Source organism: Nelumbo lutea, chromosome 3 (assembly GCF_056320005.1).
Source record: "Nelumbo lutea isolate HS-2025 chromosome 3, American lotus-T2T, whole genome shotgun sequence".
Taxonomy (NCBI): domain Eukaryota; kingdom Viridiplantae; phylum Streptophyta; class Magnoliopsida; order Proteales; family Nelumbonaceae; genus Nelumbo; species Nelumbo lutea.
Window position 1 is genome coordinate 26,262,922 of NC_142686.1, and position 21,032 is coordinate 26,283,953.

Here is a 21,032-nt window from a genome sequence, read left to right on the forward strand (position 1 = left end):
TAGTGCATCACTGCAATTATTATTCTCAAATTGGATTGATGGACAGATTTTTATTACTGTGCGTTTACAGTTCTTACAGCTTGGATGATGAGAAATATGAGAGCGAGAACCTTCCACTGAATGCATCAGATCCTGGACAGGTCTATCAGATAAAACATTTCTCCAATTTGATTTCTGTTGTATGAGGATTTAAAATGGCTTTACTTAAATTCAAGCATATTGTTTAATTTGTGTAATCCATATACTGTGAAAGATTGCACGTGCTTTATATGATGTTGAAGAGGCAACCTGGAGTGCATTCGACATCATTTTTGAACACAAGGTATGACACAATTATCTGTCTAGATTATGTTATTATCTATCATAGTGATTCTTCAATTCAACTCACCTGTAATTTTGTTCTGCAGATGATAAAATCAGAGACTCGGGATCCACTTATAAGGTTTCTTCAACTCTTGGTGGCTCATCACCCTTCCAGGAGGTTGAAATTGGACTTACCATTATGCATCTTTGATCTACTTAATAAGCTGCATTCAGTTTTACAAACAATTTTGTTTATCAGGTGTCGAAAGGGAAGTGCAGAAATACTTTTGAACTTTGATGATTTGTGGCCTTCAGATCTATGGTCAGTTAATATAGAAAAAAATGCAACTTATCATGGAAATGACGCATTTAAGGGTTTTCAGATTTGTGGAAAAGAAATTCCTCGTGGATATTGGGTGAGAAGAAAATTGCCATTAAAGTTTATACTTTTGTTCTATATTCTACACTAATCTTTAATCACTGTTTTATTCATAGAACTTGGAGTTAAGAGATCATGTCTTTTATTTAGGCAGAGTTTGGCTGTGTTTATTTGAAAAATAAGTGCTTATTCTAACAAGCGTTCATGAGTGTTTGGTGAAAAAACCCTTATTTCAAGCAGGGGCAGTATATGTATTTTCAAAATGATGTGGCGGGCCAAGGAATGCCAGAAAGGAAATAAACACTAAAAAATAAGCCCAAAAATTGGGCTTCTCGAATAAGTGCTTATCCCTGGGAATAAACACTTATTTGGGCTTTTATTTCCCAAACATAAATAAGCACTTATTGGTGTGGTCCCGACCCAAAATAAGTGCTTATTTTTAAGCACTCCCAAACAGCCTTAAAGTTCTAACTTTTGGATAATCTTCATTAAGCTGTTAGTTGCCTGTTAAGTTGCCTAGCTTATGAGAAGCAGAAACTTTGATCACTATCCACCCAAGAGGGTCATAATTCCATGTTTCAGTTGAAGGCTTCATCAAGGTTCAAAGTATCGATGCGATATGCCCCATATCAGGCATATTGTATTGTATCGGCAGGGTTCCAATACACTTGTTTAAAGGTGTTTTCAGGAACCCATTTGCTTTATTTATTAAATAATATACAAATATTTATTAAAATGAAAATTTGAAAAAAACTTAAAAAAATAAAGGCGCATGGTTTAAAGCACCGATGCACCCCTGCCGATACATTTGGGTGCATCGATACTTTAAACCATAGGCTTCATGCAAAAGGTATGCTTTTTCGTATGATAGTGATGAAGCATAATAATTTTGGTGGTGTTTAGATATTGTCATGAAGTTTAGAAGCATCTTCTTGAATCATCTATTGTGGGAGGATTCAATTGTGTTTTATCAATAGTTTCAATACAGGTAGCAGAGGTTCATTCCATCGCTGCCTCACTTTGTCTACAAACCCTTTTCAAGTTTCTAAACATCCTTTCTGCAGCTGCAAGGTTTGATGTTTTGGGGGTATGCATATATTGGCTTAGTACTCCAACAACATAGACAATATCTGGGCAAGTCGTAGTGAGATACAATAGCCTCTCAATAAGTCTTTGGAATTGTTTAGCATCAACAACTGCTTCTCCCTCATCATTTCCAAGTTTGTCATTATAACCTATGGAGGATTTATCTGGTTTGGCCCCTAGCTTCCTAGTATCTTATAGAAGGTCAAGAACATACTTTCTCTAAGAGATGAAGATGCCTTTCTTTGAGAAAGCAACTTCAACCTAAGGAAATATTGAAGGGGACCCAAATCCTTTACTTCAAAATTGGAGACTAAGAGCTCCTTCAGTCTTTTGATCTTTGGTTCCCAATTGCCATTGATGATAGTGTCATTGGCATACACAATGAATGCTACAATCTTTTCCTATTTCGTTTTTACAAACGGGTGCGATTTGATTGGCACTGCCTAAACCCTATCTATTGAACCACCTCATTAAATCTATTCAACCGAACCCTTAGATATTATATAAGGATTTTTTTATCCAACAAATCTTATGTTCACTTCCTTTAACCTAAAAATCTGGTGGTTGAATCATGTACACCTCCTCTGTAGAGAAGATGGGCCGAATGGCCCATAGGTTGTTTATTCTTCTTGTTATTTTGGGTCTATCCTGTCAATGTTAAGTTATTTTTAAGTTCTTTGTAAATTCTGCCCAACTAAGGGCCTCCTTGTAATTACTCAAAAATATCTAATAAAACAGTGTTAGAGGGCTGAGATAGAGACTGTTCGAAAACTCTTCTCAGAACCCTCATTGCCGAAACACACAAGTCTCCTCTCCTCTCTTCAGTTTCAACATGGTATCAAAGCATATCTGAACTAGAACGTCCTAGGGCTGGAGGCTTAGTCACGTACTACCTGATTCTTGGAGGTCATTGGACAAGCCCAAGACTAGAATCTCTTGGAGAAGGGGTTCGGTGACCAGGAAGAATCAGAGAAGAAGAAAAAAGGGGAAGGGGAACAGCTCGGTTCTGTTTTTGAAGCTCGACTGTGTTTGGACTGTTGAAGTGTTCGAAAATCCTAGCTATTCTGTACTACCTTCAACTCCATTAAATCTGGTTTAACCCAGAAATTTCTGGGCTGTTTTTTCTCTTCTTCTTGGACTGTTAAAATCTGTCGAAACATCCTTGTAACAAGGCTGTGTATTGTTACTCTTGTTCGGCTGTTTTTAGAGGGCTATACGAACAGTTTTTGGGGTCTTTTCTCTTCTTTGACAGTGGGGTTGTCTCTATTGCCCACACTGTGTTTGTGAAAAGGCCTATTCAGCAATACCGATTGGTACTTACTCTTCTTGGCTGAGTGTACAACCTTGAAAAGGTACTTCGGCTAAGTGCACAGTGCCTAGGAGTTTCTGATTTCTTCTTGAAGCCTAAAATCAGTGTGTTGCCTCCTTGTGGTCGGCTGAACTCAGTGTGTTGTCTCCTTGTGGTCGGCTGAACTCAGTGTGTTGTCTCCTTGTGGTCGGCTGAACTGTGTGTTGTCTCCTTGTGGTCGGCTGAACTTAGTTATTGCTTGTTCTTATCTAGCATACTTGTAGAAGTCATCTGAAATCATATTTGGAGTGTTTACATGATGTACTCCTCAGATTTTGAAAACAAAAGTGGTGCTGAATATGGATTGGGTCAGGGGACTCCAAGTGATTCCTTATTGACTGTGACCACAGTTAAGCTAGATGGAACTAATTATCTGGCATGGTCACAATCAGTAAAGATTCATGTTTGTAGTAGAGGAAAGTGGGGGTTCATTTCCGGGAGTAAGAAGGCTCCCCCAGAAGATGATCCATCCTACGAGAAGTGGATGCAAGAAAATTACACTGTCATTGGGTGGTTTGTGAACTCAATGCAGCCACAGATCAGCCAGCACTATCTATGGATGAATTCAGCAAAGGAAATATGGGATAGTGTCGCTGAAACCTATTCCCAAAAACTAAATGTGGCTAGAGCCTATAAGTTGAGAAGTGATGTGAAGAATCTGAGACAGGGGGAGAAACCATTATCTGTATACTTCTCAACTTTGAAGTCTTTGTGGCAAGAAATAGACTTGATAGAAGCTGTAACCTGGGACACCACCAATGATGCAGAGACCTACAGGAAACTGGTTGAAAGAAACATGGTATTTGAGTTCTTAACCGGACTTAACCCGGAATATGATATCACAAAACAGAATATTCTTTCCAAGGAGTGTGTATCTTTGTCACAAGCTTATGCATTGGTGAGTAGTGAAGAGAGCAGAAGGGCTGTACAGGTTCAAGGGGCTGATATTAATGATCACTTTGCCAATATGGGGATTAAACCTAAAGGGAATGTTGGAACTTCTAGTGGCACAGGAAAGAAAGAAGTTGTATGTGAGTACTGCAAGAGGCCGGAGCACACCAAAGACAAGTGCTGGAAGTTACATCCTAACCTTGTTCCCATCAGGTTTCAGAAAAAATATGATAGTAAAAGATCAGGAAGTGCAAATGTAGCTGCCAGGCCAGATAGTGAAGAGATGTCTGCTTCTGTACAGTTGACAGCCATGAGAGCAGAATATGAAAAGTTTGGGAAGATGATCAGTCAGCTGAGTGATGTGACCTTTGCTACCAACCCTTCAGGAAAATCTACTACTTCAGCATTTGCTCATTCAGGTATAAGGGCTTCTGCTAATCATGCTACTTCTTCAGGTAATCTCAAGATACCTTGGATTATTGACTCAGGTGCTTCTGACCATATGACCAATCTGTCTACCTTGTTTGTTTCATATGACTTACTTCCTAGACGTGATAAAATCACTTTAGCTGATGGTTCACTTGCCTCTATCTCTGGTAAGGGAACCGTCAAGGCTACAGATTCCTTGTACCTCCCTTCTGCACTTCATGTACCTAAACTAAATACAAATTTGTTGTCTGTGAGCAGTTTAACCAAGTCACTAAACTGTTGTGTAACATTTTTTCCTTCCTACTGTGTTTTTCAAGATCTGGAGTCTTAGAAGGTGATTGAGAGTGGCCATGAGGCGAACAGAATATACCTGCTTGATATTCCGGGACAATGCACTGATCATCTTGGGAATGTTGCTCTTGGATCTGTCTCTTTAGAGTCTGTTAGTCAGATTATGTTGTGTCATTGTCGTTTTGGTCATCTGTCTTTTTTGGCTTTGAGTCATCTATTCCCTGAACTGTTTAAGGGAATTAGTCTGTCCAATCTTCATTGTGAGTCTTGTGAATTGTCAAAGCATTGTAGAAGCAAGTATCCTTTGAGAAATAAAAGATCTTCTGTTCCTTTTAATATTGTGCATTCTGATGTGTGGGGGCCTTACCACTTACCCTCCGTGGGTGGCTACAAATACTTTATCCTGTTTATTGATGATTTTTCACGATTCACTTGGATATTCCTGATGAAATCCCGTGATGAAGTCCCAAGACTTGTAAAACAATTCCATGAATTTGTTCTAACCCAATTTGATACCAGGATTAAAATCTTCAGATCAGACAATGCAAAAGAATACTTTGAGAAAAACCTATCCTGTTATCTTTCTGACATGGGGGTTATTCATTAAAGCTCATGTGCTAGGACCCCAGAACAGAATGGGGTTGCTGAGAGGAAAAACAGGCATATTGTTGAGGTTGCAAGAAGTATCTTATTTGCCTCATATGTTCCTACCAAGTTTTGGGGTGATGCTGTACTTACTGCTACCTATCTCATAAACCGCATGCCATCCAGGGTTTTGGGTTTTAAGTCTCCCTTCACTCTTCTTCATCCGGACAAAGATCTTTTTCCTATTCCTATTCGTGTCTTTGGCTGCACCTGTTATGTACATGTTCCAAGTGTCCAAAGGCATAAATTTGAACCCAAAGCCCAAAAGTGTATCTTCCTTGGTTATTCCCCCAAACGGAAGGGTTATTGCTGTTTTGATCCAAACTGGCAATCGGTATGTCTCAATGGATGTCACCTTTGATGAGTCTTCCCCTTTTTATGGTTCCTCTCCATAAGGACATTGTCCACAGGGGAGAATTTGACACAGGTGTTTGCTCTTCCTTTTCCTGTCCCTGTTGAGTCCCTTGATGTGTCTGCCTCTCCCTCAAATGAATCAAGGTTGGATCAGTCATTCCATTCTCCTTGTCCTGGTACCCTACCTCCTCGTCATGTCCTCAATCCCAAGGTGTATCAAAGGCAAAGATCCAGAAATGTGCAGGTTGTTTCTCCTACAACACATGAGCCTCCTACACTTCCAGTCACAGAAGAGACAACAGGTACTGATTCAGCACCTTTGGATTCATCCTTCCCTGACCTTGATATTCCCATTGCTGTTAGAAAAGGAAAACGAAAGTGCACTACACACTGCATTTCCAAGCACCTTTCTTACACTTTGCTTTCGCCTTCATATTTTGCGTCTCTCTCTTTTGTTGCTTCTCATCCTATTCCCAGGTCTGTGTCAGAAGCTCTTAAGATTCCAGAATGGAGGGATGCTATGAAATCTGAAATAAATGCCCTACACAAGAATGACACATGGGAAGTGATGGATTTGCCTGAAGGGAAGGATCCTGTTGGTTGCAAGTGGGTCTTTACTATCAAATACAGAGCTGATGGTACCATTAAAAGGTACAAGGCTAGGCTGGTTGCAAAAGGCTATACACAGACATATGGGATTGATTATTTAGAGACTTTTGCACCTGTTGCCAAGATGACATTTGTGAGGGTTCTTATATCTTTAGCTGCTCACTTTGACTGGCCCCTTTATCAATTGGATGTGAAGAATGCATTTCTGAATGGTGAATTACATGAGGAGGTTTACATGTCTCTTCCTCCAGGGATGTATGGAACTGATATAAAAGGGAAGGTATGCAGGCTGAAGAAATCTCTTTATGGACTAAAATAGTCCCCTAGAGCATGATTTGAGAGATTTAGAACATCACTTGTTAACTTTGGTTATGTGCAGACACAGTCCGATCATGCTCTTTTTGTGAAGAGGAGTGGACCTCTGGCAGTATACCTCATTGTGTATGTAGATGATATTGTAGTAACGGGTAATGATGCCTCAGGAATTCAAGATCTAAAATCTTTTCTCCATACAGAGTTTGAGATTAAAGATTTGGGGGAATTGAGATACTTTCTTGGCATAGAAGTGGCTCGATCCAAGGATGAGATTCTTATCTCCCAAAGAAAGTATGTTCTTGACTTGCTCTCTGAAACTGGAAAGATGGGTGCTAGACCAGCTGCTACTCCTATTGATATGAGTCATAAACTCTCAACCTTAGAAGGGACATTGTCAGAAGACAAAGGAATCTTTCAGAGACTTCTTGGGAAACTTTTGTATCTATGCATGACTCGGCCAAATATTGCATTTGCAGTCAGTTGCATTAGCCAATTCATGCATGCTCCTCGAGACACTCATTTGGCAGCTGCAGAGAGAATCCTAAGTTATTTGAAGGGCTCCCCAGGAAAGGGTATTCTGTTTGCCAAGCATGATCATATGAAACTTGAAACTTACACCGATGTTGACTGGGCCGGGAACATTGATGACAGAAGATCTACATCTGGGTATTGCAGCTTGGTTGCTGGTAATGTTGTTTCTTGGAGAAGCAAGAAACAATCGGTTGTTGCTCGGTCTTCTGCTGAAGCAGAATACAGGGCCATGGCACATGGGGTTTTTGAATTATTATGGCTAAAATCTTTGATGGAAGAATTTGGAGTTGAATATGACAAGCCAATGATGTTATACTGTGATAATCAGGCTGCCATCAACATTACTCACAACCCAGTGCAACATGATAGAACCAATCATATTGAAGTTGATCGACACTTCATTAGGGAAAAGGGTCTCTTCGGGTGAAGTGTCTTCCTTTCATCACATCTGAAGGACAATTGGTAGATTTTCTTACCAAAGGCATTCCCAAGGCAAAACTTCAGCATGATACCAGCAAGCTTGGCATGATTGACATTTATGCTCAGCTTGAGGGGGAGTGTAGAGAAGATGGGCCGAATGGCCCATAGGTTGTTTATTCTTCTTGTTATTTTGGGTCCATCCTGTCAATGTTAAGTTATTTTTAAGTTCTTTGTAAATTCTGCCCAACTAAGGGCTTCCTTGTAATTACTCAAAAATATCTAATAAAATAGTGTTAGAGGGCTGAGATAGAGACTGTTCAAAAACTCTTCTTAGAACCCTCATTGCCGAAACACACAAGTCTCCTCTCCTCTCTTCAGTTTCAACATCCTCCAAGTCTCCATTGAGGAAAACATTTTTGACATCCAATTTATAAAGACTCTAGTCAAGATTTGCCGCCAAGAAAAGAAGCATATGTATAGAATTCATCTTAGCTATAGGTGCAAAGGTCTTAGCATAGTCAACCCTGTACATCTGTGTGAATCCCTTTGCAACAAGCCTCGCCTTTTACCTCTCCACAGATCTATCAACACAATGTTTCACTAAAAACACCCATTTACATCTCATTGGTTCTTTTCCAAGTTCCCAAGTTTTGTTCTTATGGAGAGCACTCATTTCTTCTTTCATTGCATCTGTCCAATTAGGCATAATCAAAGCTTCTACCACATCCTTAGGAATAGAAACACTAGAGGTAGTAGACAAAAAATAGAAAGAAGATGAAAGGTTCTCAATGGAGGTAAAGTTAGCAATAGGGTGTTTGTGATGGGGATCAACTTAAGGCATATCAAAAGAGAACCAAAGCTGCTCCTATGCTCATTTGGCATCATTATGAAGACGTGGGGCCCACATGGGAGCTGGGTTAGCAATGCATTAACTTGGGAAGACCCTAGAGTCTTCAATCCACCTTAAGATGCTCTTTGTGTGGTTAAGCTTGATGCTTGACAGGACTTATTTGGTTTTCTTACATTTTTGGACAACAAGGGTATTTTTGTAACTTGCATGTTTAGTGGGTTATGTTTGGGAACAGGTCTTAGTCTAGTAATTTCCATTTGTTTGGCTTTATGTTTATAATTGTTTGGGGCAAGTTTAGTCTAATTTAGCTTCTTTTGTAAGTGGCTTATTGGGCAAGCTAACTTGGGGGGCAAGTTTCTTCCTTTGGAAGCTTCTTCTTATTAAGCTTGTAAGGCTCATTTGAGGAACAGTTTTTGCTGATGAACAAAGAAAGTTTCTCTACAGAATTTGGTGTGATTGCCAAATTGGGGGTGTGATTTCCTAGGGTTTTATCTCGTTTCCATCTCTTCTCTTCTTTCTCCATTAGTTCTTTGGTTGTGCTACACACTTAGACCTAAATTGGTTGCCAGAATAGTGCTGATTCACAAAGATCCTGCATCAGTTTGGTAGTACATGAATGGATACCATTACGTTTTGCACTGGGAATATTGAGGTCATTCATAGGGATACTATCAACAGGATCAAAAGCATCAATAGGAATGCACCCAACTAGGAGGGACATGTACTACCTTCTAGGTTTGTCTCCAAGGAGTCTGGTGGTATCGGTCGCATGATTATTGATCTTTCCACACCTTCTGAACTTGCCTACTCCTTACAACGCCATTTACGTAAGAACACGCAAAACAAATAGGTTTTGGAGAGGAGAGGCAGAGAAGTAGGGTCGACTCTCAAAAAGGAAGCATCCATATAACTGCCCTCAGAAATCACAGATGTGTGACCCCACAAATTAGAATGAACAATGTTAAAAGGAAAAGATGCTTCTTTATTAATTAAAGGAAATGAGGTTCCACAGGGAGGCTAATAGGAGGTAAAGAGAGATGACTTACTAGTCATGTGGTTTTAAGCCCCTAAATCAATGATCCAAGGGGATTCTGGAGGAACAGAGGACACGTGGAAGGCAGAAGCATGATTACCTGCTGTAGAGGTAAATGAGGTAGATGGACGGACTATTGGATACTCCTTGTAACAAGCATAGGACTCTAACACACTGCTCAAGTTACTCTCTTATGTAGCAGCTTCTTCTGGTTCTTCTTGGGTCTCCCAATCAGATCCCAATAGGTCTCCTTTGTATGTCTAGGTCGTTGGCAGTGAGTACACCAAAGTTTGTCCTTTTCATCACCTTCAGACTTCCTATTCAAATTAGTTTTCTTTACCCCACTGATACCACCCTTAGCCACCAGAGCAACCTGTTCCCCTCTGGAGGATTTATAGCATTCCTCCTACTCTCTTCAGATTGCACAAGTGCATGAGCCTCCTAAATTGAAGGAAACTCCTTAATATCCAAGATTTGCACTCTTACAGGTTCATATATAGGATTCAGTCCCAATAAGAAAGCATACACTCTCTATTTTGAAACTATCTTCTTATAGGCCTTTGGCATCACTGTCATCCTTCCAGTTAATAGTTTGATAGTGATCTAACTCCTATTCATAAAAAAATAATGATCTAACTCCTTCTAGGTAGAGGTAAGTACATAATAATAGGCAGAAAGAAAGGCTTGGGTGTCACCCTGTCACCCTGTTCACATTACAGAAGATTCTGCTAGTAACTGGTACACATGAGCAATAGCGACTCTGCTTGGCGAGGTAGTCTTGGCCTGCTCCCAAATTTCCTTGTCAATTTTAGCCCATATAAAATTCCTTCTCACCTGAGGTGGCATGGAGGATAATAGCCATATCATGATTATACTGTTCTCCTGATCCCACTGTGGTCTACAGTACCCTCCTTTGGCTCCTTAATCTTCCCATTCAGATAACCAGCTTTACCCTTTCCAGTAACAAACAGCTTGACACCTTTGGACCAGTCCAGATAGTTCATACCATCAAGAGGCACAATTGCAGCAGGACATGTTACCCACGCTATTACCATTGATGGATGATGAAGTGATACCCGATATTGCTGATTCAGCAGCCATGTCGTATAACTGAGATCGCTATAACAGGATGGGTTTCTACAACAGTAAAGATAACTGATTACATAAGCCCTTAATCAAACTGAAAACACACTTCAAGTAGAACACAAGGCTTAACCATCAGATCTGCCAGGGTAGAACACAAAAAAATTGATATAATAAAAAGGATCTGGCTACCCAGGTTTCACAGACAACCACTAATGATCACCTGTTCACCTTTATGAAGGAACAAACCTAGTCAGATCTGCACACCACTGATTGAGCAGGTTCTACTTCAGTGAATGATCACAAACACTTGATAGCAACCTAAAATAGGTTCTCCACATGCTTAGGACTATCAACTATACTGTTTTCCACTAAAAACTTGCAGTTGGAATACACCCCCTGCTACCAACAAATCCCACAATCCAAGAAAAACCATACAGGAAGTCTTCAAGCCTCCATTACAGTCCACTGGTCACCACAAGGGATGGTTCTCTTGCTGCCATGACCAAGGAACAGAGAAGAAAGATGAGGAAGAAGGGTTTCAGACCAACCCGGGCTCTTGTTTTGCACATCTAGTCAAAAACAAAGAAGATCAAGATGGAAGAGATAGGAAAAAAATGAAATTGATCACAATTCCTGTTCTGATACCAGATAATTCAATCAAGGAAGAAGAGAAGGTGCAGAAGAGAAGAGGAGAGGACAGTGAGAAAGAAAGAGAGACATGAAGAGAATGTTTGAGGGTCAAAAAGATGGGCTGGCAGCGCCCTCTACTTTATTTATATTAGGGTGAGGTCATAACAACTTAATAAAAGATAAAAGGACTAAAATACCCGTGGCAACAACCCCCACCACTGCTAGAGCATTGTTGTTATTTTTTTCCTGGTGGTTAATCTGCCCACATTCTGCCAGTGACCTGTCGTATTGTTGCAAGTGGATGAATACCAATTGCTTCTATCTCCCAAGGTTCCCTGTAATGACACCAGACAGGCCTAAGGAGCTAAGGCCCAGAACTAGAGCTGCAGCCCACCAAGCCCTCACGTGCTACTTGCCTACCATCAAGCAAGTCTACAGTAGCCATGTAAGCATACAGTTGGGGAATTACATGTGGGTGGGAACCTACAGATTTTTTTTTTTTTTTTTTATAAGAAACAATAACTTTCATTAAAGATATTAAAAGGAGAGTATAGTTATCACCACCCAAAGGATGGACGGAAAAACAGAATAAAAGTCTTATAAACAAGCCCAAAACAAAGTCTCCCTAATAACTCATTGCTTAGCTAATGTGTCAGCCATTCCATTTGCTGACCTTCTTACCCAATTAAATTGCACCCCAAGTTACCTTGATATGCTAAACATCTCTCTTAGAGGTTGTCTAAGTGACCAACTGACCATACTGCCTAGTTTCTAGATTGCATCCACCCTATTACCAGCTTGGAGTCTCCTTCCACTTCTAAGTGTTGCATATCCCATTGTTTTGCCAATTTCAGTCCTTGAAGTAAGGCCGTGACTTCTGCCCTCAAGGAATCTCCCACCCCAATTGGGCCCGAGTAAAGGGCCAAAACTCTTCCTTATTTCTGAAGACACCCCCAACTCCCAACGGGTCTGGATTACTTAATGAGCTTCCATCAAAGTTTAATTTCACCCTGAACTGAGACGGTGGTAACCAAACCTCTTGAATTACAAGGGAGAAGGGAGAGGAGAAAACTATAGAGCTCCAATTTCTAATTAAGTCAGCTGAGGAGAAGTCCTTGAAAAGTTGCTGCACTTTCAATGGCCTCAACAAGTGATTCTTTGGATTTTTCTTGTCCTTGGAAAATCCTATCCCAAATTGACCAAAGGACGGCTTCTCTTGTTATTCTCCACATTACCTTGCCTCTTTTCTTTGGTTGTTGGAAGAAGCTAGAGTCAAAGAGATTCAGCACACACGAGGGGGGATTCCATCTGCAACCAAAAAGAGAAGAGAACCAATCCCACAAACAAGAAGCAAAAGGACAAAAAATCAAAAGATGAGTCACCATCTCACCACTTCTTAAGCAAAGGCAACAGGCATGTGGGGAAAGGCACCGATCTGGCCTTTTTCTTTGAAGTACATCCATAGTGTTGATCTTTTGGAGAGCCACTTCCTAGCAAAAAGCCCTGACCTTTGGTGGAACATGAGTACACCACACTTCTTTAGTAGGAAAGGAGATAGGCACGGTAGAAGGTTGAATTAGGGCATTGAAAAAAGAGGAACAAGAGAAGGTCCCTGAATAGGATTCTGTTCAAATTCTACTGTCTGGGCAAGAATGATCTAGGAAAACTGAGTTCAACACAGAGAACAATTCATCTGCACAAGCAAATTTTGAATTTCTCAATCCTCTTCTCAAACCCAAGTTCTAGGTCCCCTCAGATACATAGAAAGAGGAAATGACTTTGAATTTTATTTAGGGAAAGAGAATAAATTACCGGGAATCTGTCCTTAAGGGGGACGCTCCCAAACCAAAGATCCTCCCAAAACAGAATTTTATTGCCTGAGCACAGATCAAATCTGATGAAAGGGCGAAAGAAAGGCAAGACTCCAGCAATGGATTTCCAAGGGGAGAAGTGAGTAGCCCTAGGGTCGACGCCAGCATCCCATTCATTAGCTGCCATCCCGTGAATACTTTCCACCACCAAGTGCCACAAACTGTCCTGCTCTAGGGGAAATCTCCATAACCACTTTCCTAACAATGGCAAATTTCTTAATCTAATATTTGCCAATGCCTAAACCCCTGAAGTCCTTTTTCCTAGAAACTACTTCCAACTTCACTAGATGGTCCTTTTTTGAGTCTCCCGGTTCCCACAGAAAATCTCTCATGTTCTTTTCTATCTTATCGGCAACTTTGACATGTAACTTGAAGGTAGACAAAAAATACACTGGAAGGTTTGTCAAAGTGGACTTGATTATAGTGATTCTACCTCCTAGTGAGATATAATTCCTCTTCCACCCTGCTAGCTTCTTGGTGAACCTTTCTAAAACTGGGTACCAAAAGCTTTGTTGTAACCTACAGAGTTGGATGTAACTGAATTCTCTGAGATCTGGATGTAAGCTGATATAAGTCCAGATAAAATGAAATGGAGGAACTGGAATTTGAATTTTGAACTCTCTCTCTCTCTCTCTCTCCCTCTTCTCTATCTTCTTCTCTAACTCTCTCCCTCTCTCTCCTTTCTCACTCCAGTCCATTTCAGGAGGTGGTTTCCTGTTTTCCTCGAAGAAACTCTGTAATAGGTAGGAACCTATCATTCCCCTGCTCCATTCTCTGGCCCAAATAGCTCCTTACAAAGTATCCCTTCTTCTGCAATAACTATCTGCATCTCCTGCTGCCGGTCTGCAACACTTATTGCTGTCGCTATCGAGTGGCATGCCAGCTTCTTGCTAGACCTCTTGAATCGCTTTTCACTCAGTCTTTGAGCTTTCTCAGTCTCCTTGAACCTCCTGCACAGCTGCACCCACTATCACTGTTTCTACTTGCCCTTGCTCCGCCTCTCTTGCTGAGATTCCGCAACTAAACCTTGAACCATCCTCCCCTGCTTCCAATCTAATAGGATGTGGCTCATCTTGAGTCAATATGGCTTGGGTCCGCTCAGTCTCGCAGCTTGGTCCAACTGGGAGTCAAACCAACACTTGCTTCCTACTTGGACCACTTAAATGATTTCAACCTGTTCTCTCTTCTTAATCACTTCATCCTTTTCTATCTATTATTTGCTGCTTTCTTCTATTTACTCTGCTGCAATCTCTAATCTCATCTTCTTAGCTATCTCTTTCTTCAACCACTACATACACACTAGTGGGGACTTGTTTCCTTCATGTCCTCCTTGCAATCAGGTCGCTTAATTATGGAATGTAATAGACAAGTGATTCATTCTATTTGGTTAGTTTGTCAGGTAGTTCAGTTCTAATATGTACGGTATTGTGGTGTTTTTTTGTTGGAATAGTCTTTCTCATATTTCTTTAATACAATTAATGAATGTTCAGTTGTTTATTTTCTCTTCTTAGTTTTACATAAATCTGCTGCGAGTTCAACTCCTTTGTAGTCTTCTTCTTCCTTGTTACTTTATAGTCATTATTATGGTAATTACTGATGTTGTTCAGTGAGAGCAATATCTGACTCTCTCTCCTATTGTATTGGTGTTTCATGCCAGATCTTTTGTCGTGGCAGCAAGAATGAAACAAGGGGCTATAGGTAATCTCCTATTTTTTCTCATTTTGTTGTAATTGCTGTCACTATAAAAGGCATTACCCAATGTTGGTCCCAGCTATCTGGGGTGTTGGGAGGGGTGAACTGGATGAGGAACTGTCACTGTGATCTATTATATTGTTTGGTTTGCGTAATGCTTAACTTCTACTTGTGTGATCCATTTATTCTAGGCATCATGCATTTTTCAGTTGATAATGCAGGAGGAATTAATCATATCTAAGATTCTCCCAGTTTTATGTATTTATGGATAGCTAGGTTATTTTCTTAGGGATCGTTTGGTAACAACTGAAGTGGCTGAGCTGAATGAATTATTGCTTTGCCTTTTAGTGGATAAGTTATTAATGAGGTTGTGAGCTCCTTAATGGACAAAGCTAAAGCTGAGTTGATTACTATACTCTTGAATACTTACTAATTAGTTATTTTATCCACTAAAAGACAAAGCAATGAACCATTCAGGAAAGGATTTTGTGGGGGACTATTTCCAAATTCAGGGAGGTCAAGTGGTGTAGACCCCGAAATTGAGAAGGAATGTCCATGATCAGGAGCTGGAGTTGGTATCCTTATTGGAGATGGTAAATAAGATCCAACCCAACCCAAACAGGGAGAGCCAAATATGTTAGAGGGCAGGACAGGATGTTAAATTCTCAGTTGGCTCCTTTTTTATCAAATTAATCGAGCAGAGAGGACAAATGGTGGATTGGAAATGAATTTAGAAGTCCCAGTCTCATCAAGGGTGTTGTTCTTCATGTGGAGAGAGTAGTCCTCAATAAGCTCTCCACTTTTGACCATCCACAATCCAAAGGCATATGGCTAGCAAACAGACGTAGTGTGTGATCTCAGGAGGACAAATCAGTGACACACCTATTAATTCATTGCAGTACTGCCATCAACATTTGATCATACTTCCTACACCTCTTGGGGTACCAGTGGCTCATCCCAAAGGATACCCACACACTTTTATTTTCCTGGCTAATCAGTTGTCTTAGTAAGAGGGGTATCATCCTGTGAAAGATGCTTCTATCTGCCATTTGCTGGGGAATATGGGAGGAAAGGAACAACAAAAATTTCAGGGGAAAAAGCTCTACTAGTAAGGATGGTCGACCTTGTGGAGAAACAATTAGACTTCTAGTCAAGGGTTCTTGAGGAATTCCATAATTTTAGATGCTCTCACTTTTGTAGTCAATGGCATAGAGCTATAGATTTTGAGCTCCTAAGCTCATGACGTACATAATAGAGAAAATCTGTGGGCTGTATCTGGTGCCCATCTTTTTGTAAAGCCTGCATGGGACAGGATTCTAACTGTTGATCACCTAATCCATAGAGGAATGGTAATGGTTGTGGACAACACTTGCTCTCTTTGTGGGGGAACCCAGAATTGGTTAATCATCTCTTAATCCACTGACCTGTTGTTGTTCACTTGGTGTGGTCATTTTTGAACCTTTTTCAGATGCAGTGGTTGTCTCCACTGATTCTGGCAGAGCTTCTTACTTCTTGGAGGGCTCAGGGTTTCTCAAGCAGATGGGAGATTCTGTGGAGGCTGGTGCCCTTTTCTGTTTGTTGGAACGTGTGCAAGGAAAGAGACAGCCATATTTTTCAGTCCAAGGCATCACGAAGGAGCAGCTTATTGGCAAAATTGAGAGGATTTTGGTCTGGTGGGCAGGGTTTTGAAGCAATTCTATGATGTTACAAGTAGTTGGACCCATCATTGGACTGACATCATTTTTGATAGTCACCAACAGAACATAATGTACATGTCATAGTATATATTGATATACATCTTGTAGGATTTTTGTGAGGGTTCCTCACCCTCTTTTATTCAGCATAGTAATGCAGTTATACACCATTTATAAAAAAAGTTAAACTTTATGACACCTCTAGGTCCTCTACTACATGGTTTTCACTGCATTTAAGCTACTACTTTTTTAAGGAAGCTTTGGCTACCTCCATTTTGTAATTACATCATTCAATGTTGTAAGATTCAGACTGGACTGGATGTTCAGAATGTTCAACCTGGGAACCAGAAGGTATTCCGGTTTATTGAGTCCCAGTTTTCAATTTTTTGAAAAAACTGGTAGAACTGGTCAAAACCCAGAAGAACTGCTGAAAAACGGCCGAGTTTCAAGTTCAACGACCCAACTGGTTCTCACAACTTTCCCGGGTCACTAAATCAATCAAACACTACGACACTAATAGGAAGAATTGAACTCATGACCTTTTAGTTATGTCCGTTGCCTTGTTAACATTAATCCATCTTGTTATTTACATTCATTTATCTATCTATCTATCTATCTATGCTTTAATGCACATACAATCTGTAGAAAGTGTGAGTTGTACGACTTGAACCCTGATCATTTGCATCAATAATTAAGTAACAAACCATCTAGCCACCATGATGTAACTATAAATTATATTATATATGTTATTTTGGTGATTCATGGTCAAACCGTTTGACCTACAACATGGTAAAGATTCTAGTTTTGTGTCCGGTCTGGATCTTAGAACATTGATGTCATCTGTTGAGAATGCTGAAAAGATATCCATGGTTTTATCCAATGCACCACTCTCACAGTGGTGCACTTGATAATGCTTCATTTGTGCATCTTTTCTCTTGAATAACCTTACATTCCTTTCTTCCCAAAATGTCCAAATGACTGCTGCCCTGGTGCACCTATGTAGACAAACTTTTCTAGAGAATGTCATGTTCTTTTCTTTTACATTCCAATATCCATGCATACATGTTAATAAAATTTCTCTTTTTTTATCAGCAAAAGGAATTGATTAAATTAAGATTTGAAGTTAAAGTACAAATGCTGAAACACTCCAACCAGCCCCAAGTATAAAACCATCATCATACAACCAAGGATGATCAAGTATGATATGTTTTAACTTCATAGGACAACACCACTAATCATGATTATGGTCATGTGGCATCAATCCAATTTTCATGGGAGTGTCAACGTAGTTACACCCAAGTCTAAATTTTCATAGAGTGAGTGAACTCTCTCTCTCTCTCAAGATGCGATCTCTTTTTCCACCCTTCCTCTTCTCCTTTTCTTATATGTTTCAGATCTGAAATACTTATACTTTCTCTTCCTTTTCCCTATCATCTTCATCGCCATCATCATCATCTAAAAACTGTCCTAATTATATGGAGTTGGCTAGTTCGGTGCCATATTCAGCGTTAAATTATGAGTGCTTGAGTTCTTTCTCTCATATGGGATTAACTACTTTCTCTTCTTTCTTCCTATATCAGATTTTTATTCTTTCTTTCTCATCCTTTTAACCCACCATTGCTAACTAGTTGGACTCTTTCTTTCCTGTCCTGCAGCAATCTTTTAACCCCCCCCCTCCCCGGTGAAAGAGCTCCAGCTCTCTCAAATCCCCTGGCTGTTAAATACCTAGCCTATCTGGTATGATGATGTAAAGGCGCCCTTCACAATCCTCTTCTATCGTATTTTTTATCAATGACTGTAAACTTTCATTAATATTAAGAATATGGTATGGTATGAGGATTAAAAATACAAAGTAAAGACAGTGAGAGATAAAAACACTCATCTCTCCCCTTAACAGCACCCCTCTCTTACAATTGTGCCCGGAAAAGAACTTGTCATCCCACCCATTGCTTGGCTAATATCTTCCATGTCCCTTGTTAACCACCTGAATTTTTTCTTCTAATTATTGTAAATCCACATCTTCATTCCCTCACTTTGAAGCCAATTTACAACCAATTGTGAATCCCCTTCTACTATTAACTTCCTAATGTTCAAAGTCCTTGCCCTTTGCACTCCTTTTATCATTGCCAAAACCTCTGCTCTGAGACAGTCTTCCTCCCCTACCAGGCCTGAGTATAAAGCAATAATTCCCCCCTCTTCATCCCTAAATACATCTCCAATTCCTGATAGTCCTGGGTTTCCCATGCTACCATCATCAAAGTTTGATAAATCTTGTTTCTGGTGGGGACCAAGGATGAGTATAGCAGCCTTGTTTGGAGCAGAAATTGACACTTCCTTCCAATTTCTAGGAATGTCATCTGTAGTAGCATTAGAGAAGATTTTTAGAGACTTAAGCTAGTGGGTGATCCTAACTTCTCCATGAATATTCTTGACTTCCTTTCTTCGCATATCATCCATAATATTGTTGCTCTAGTGCATCTCCACATTAGTCTTCCCTTCTTATTTGGTCATGGGGAAGGAAGTTGGAGCAAATAGACCTTGCAAATCACCTAGAGGATTCCACCTACACCCAACAAAGAGAGAAACCATTCCCAAATATATGCAGTCAAAGTACAAGAGATAAGTAAGTGGATTCCACCTACACCCAACATCGTTAGCTTTGCATAAGACATACCTGTGTAGGGATAAACTCCAATTTTTGCGCTTTCTTTGAAGCAAATCACAAGTGTTAATCTTTTCGTGGACAACTTCCCAATAAAAGCTCCAATCCTAAAAGGAATAGGCTTGCACCATATCTCCTTTGTTGGGAAAGAAGGCAAAGAACTAATGGAGGGTTGGAAAGGGCTCTAAAGAATGAAGCACAAGAGGAGCCAAAAGGAGCATTTGTCCATATCGGCCATCCAGCTTAGAGGGATCAAGGAATACTTCTTCCAACAATTGGAGCAAGCTCATCACATTTTGAAGTTTAGAATCTCTTATGCCCCTCCTGAATCCTAAGTCCTAACCTATTGAAGGAAAGGGAGATCCATCATATGGATGGCCGAACCATGTAGGGTGGCTGGGCGAAATTTCAAAAATTTCTTTCTCCCATCTGGGAATCCTATTCCATGATTTAGAAAAACTGCATTTTTCAAGATTCGTTCTTGAAACAAATCGGACCATATCTGAAACAAAAATTTAGCAAGTAGGAAAATATCTGATACAGAATAATAGTAACTCCCAACGTAGGTGTTCACGCCTAAAGAGTTGACCAAAACCCGCCTCCACTGAAGATGACACAGCTTATGGTGAGGCAGGATCAACAGGATGGTTCTTTAGTCAGAACCCTGATTCTTTAGCAAGAATTAGGCAAGGGGCTGGTGAGCACGACTTTAAATTGTTTCTTCTAGCAAGAAACAATATGAAGAACTATTCTTGATCAGATCCAAGAATGGAGATCGAACTGGGTAGGGGCGGCAAGAACTGGGGAAGAATTTTGCAGATTTCTGAGTGAGTGAAATTGGTGAATTCGCCCCCTATTTATAGCCTTTTTTGGATCAGCCTCCTAATCCAATTAGGAGAGTTTCTTGATCCAAATCTGATATTTGGATCTGAACTCTGAAATGGATGACTTATTTTATATTCTGATCAGGTTATAAGTCAAACTCGTCCCATTTAATTAAAACACTTAAGCGTAGTTCGAAATGGGCTTTAGGCCCATTAAGTCATGTAGCTCAATTTCCCTTTTATATGTTGGCTAGCTTGGCTCTCTTTGTATGGCGTGGAACCCTAGCATTGATCTACACATCAGCCACATGGGTTTAGCCCAACCTCTGTTACAAGGCTTGGCCGAATTCACTGTAGAACACAGTGAACCTCTGAGTCCATCAGTATGGGCTCTTAATGGGCCCAACATTTACACTAAATGGTCCTTGGGTCCAGCCACCTTATGAAGGCCCAAGGACTGTGGGCAGATGCAAGATTAGCCCAAGGACTGTGGGCAGCCACCTCTCAACCCATAATGCTCAAACACTAACCTACAAGAGAGGACCTCTCCCTTGGCTACAAGGTATAGTGTTGCACTCTCTACTCACATGGATCCCAGGAATTAAAACCTTTTGCAAACATTTTGTGAAACCATAATATATAAGTATATCTATATAAATATATTTTGCAAAACAAATTTCAACAAGTTTGAAATCAACTGCCGGCAGTTTAGGTTTCCATAAGAGAGAGTGCATTCCCCAATCATTCACTTTTTTCGACAAAGGGGCTGATCCTGTCACTATGATCACCCACTCAGGTGAATTCTCGGACTATCCCAACATACCCAGGTTTTGACCCCCTCTAAGGATCTTACTGATTGGCATATCAAAGACAGGCCAATCTGACACCTAGTGCAATACCATAATCGCGTCTAGGGTTAGGTGTAACATTCTAGTTTTGCCCATCTATCTCCAAGGTCCAGGGCAATACTAGAATTTGGTCCGATTCAGGGTTTCAAGAAAACACACTGCATGTACCTCAGGTCTCACCCTAGCAGATGAGACAAGCCACCCTAACCAACTTGGCGGCACATCAGTGTCAGCCTTGGCA

At 40.4% G+C, this 21,032-nt stretch overlaps 1 protein-coding gene across 4 annotated transcripts in view; it reads left to right on the plus strand.

Moving 5' to 3' along the window:
• LOC148863777 (sulfhydryl oxidase 2-like) overlaps positions 1-21,032 on the plus strand; it is a 58,526-nt gene that overhangs the window by 17,552 nt on the left and 19,942 nt on the right. For all 4 annotated transcript variants that reach the window (XM_088977613.1, XM_088977615.1, XM_088977612.1 and 1 more), the window contains exons 5-9: positions 71-140; positions 254-322; positions 408-481; positions 563-719; positions 14,729-14,769. In XM_088977613.1, coding sequence (XP_088833739.1) covers positions 71-140; positions 254-322; positions 408-481; positions 563-719; positions 14,729-14,769 — 411 coding nt within the window. The remainder of the gene's footprint in view (positions 1-70; positions 141-253; positions 323-407; positions 482-562; positions 720-14,728; positions 14,770-21,032) is intronic.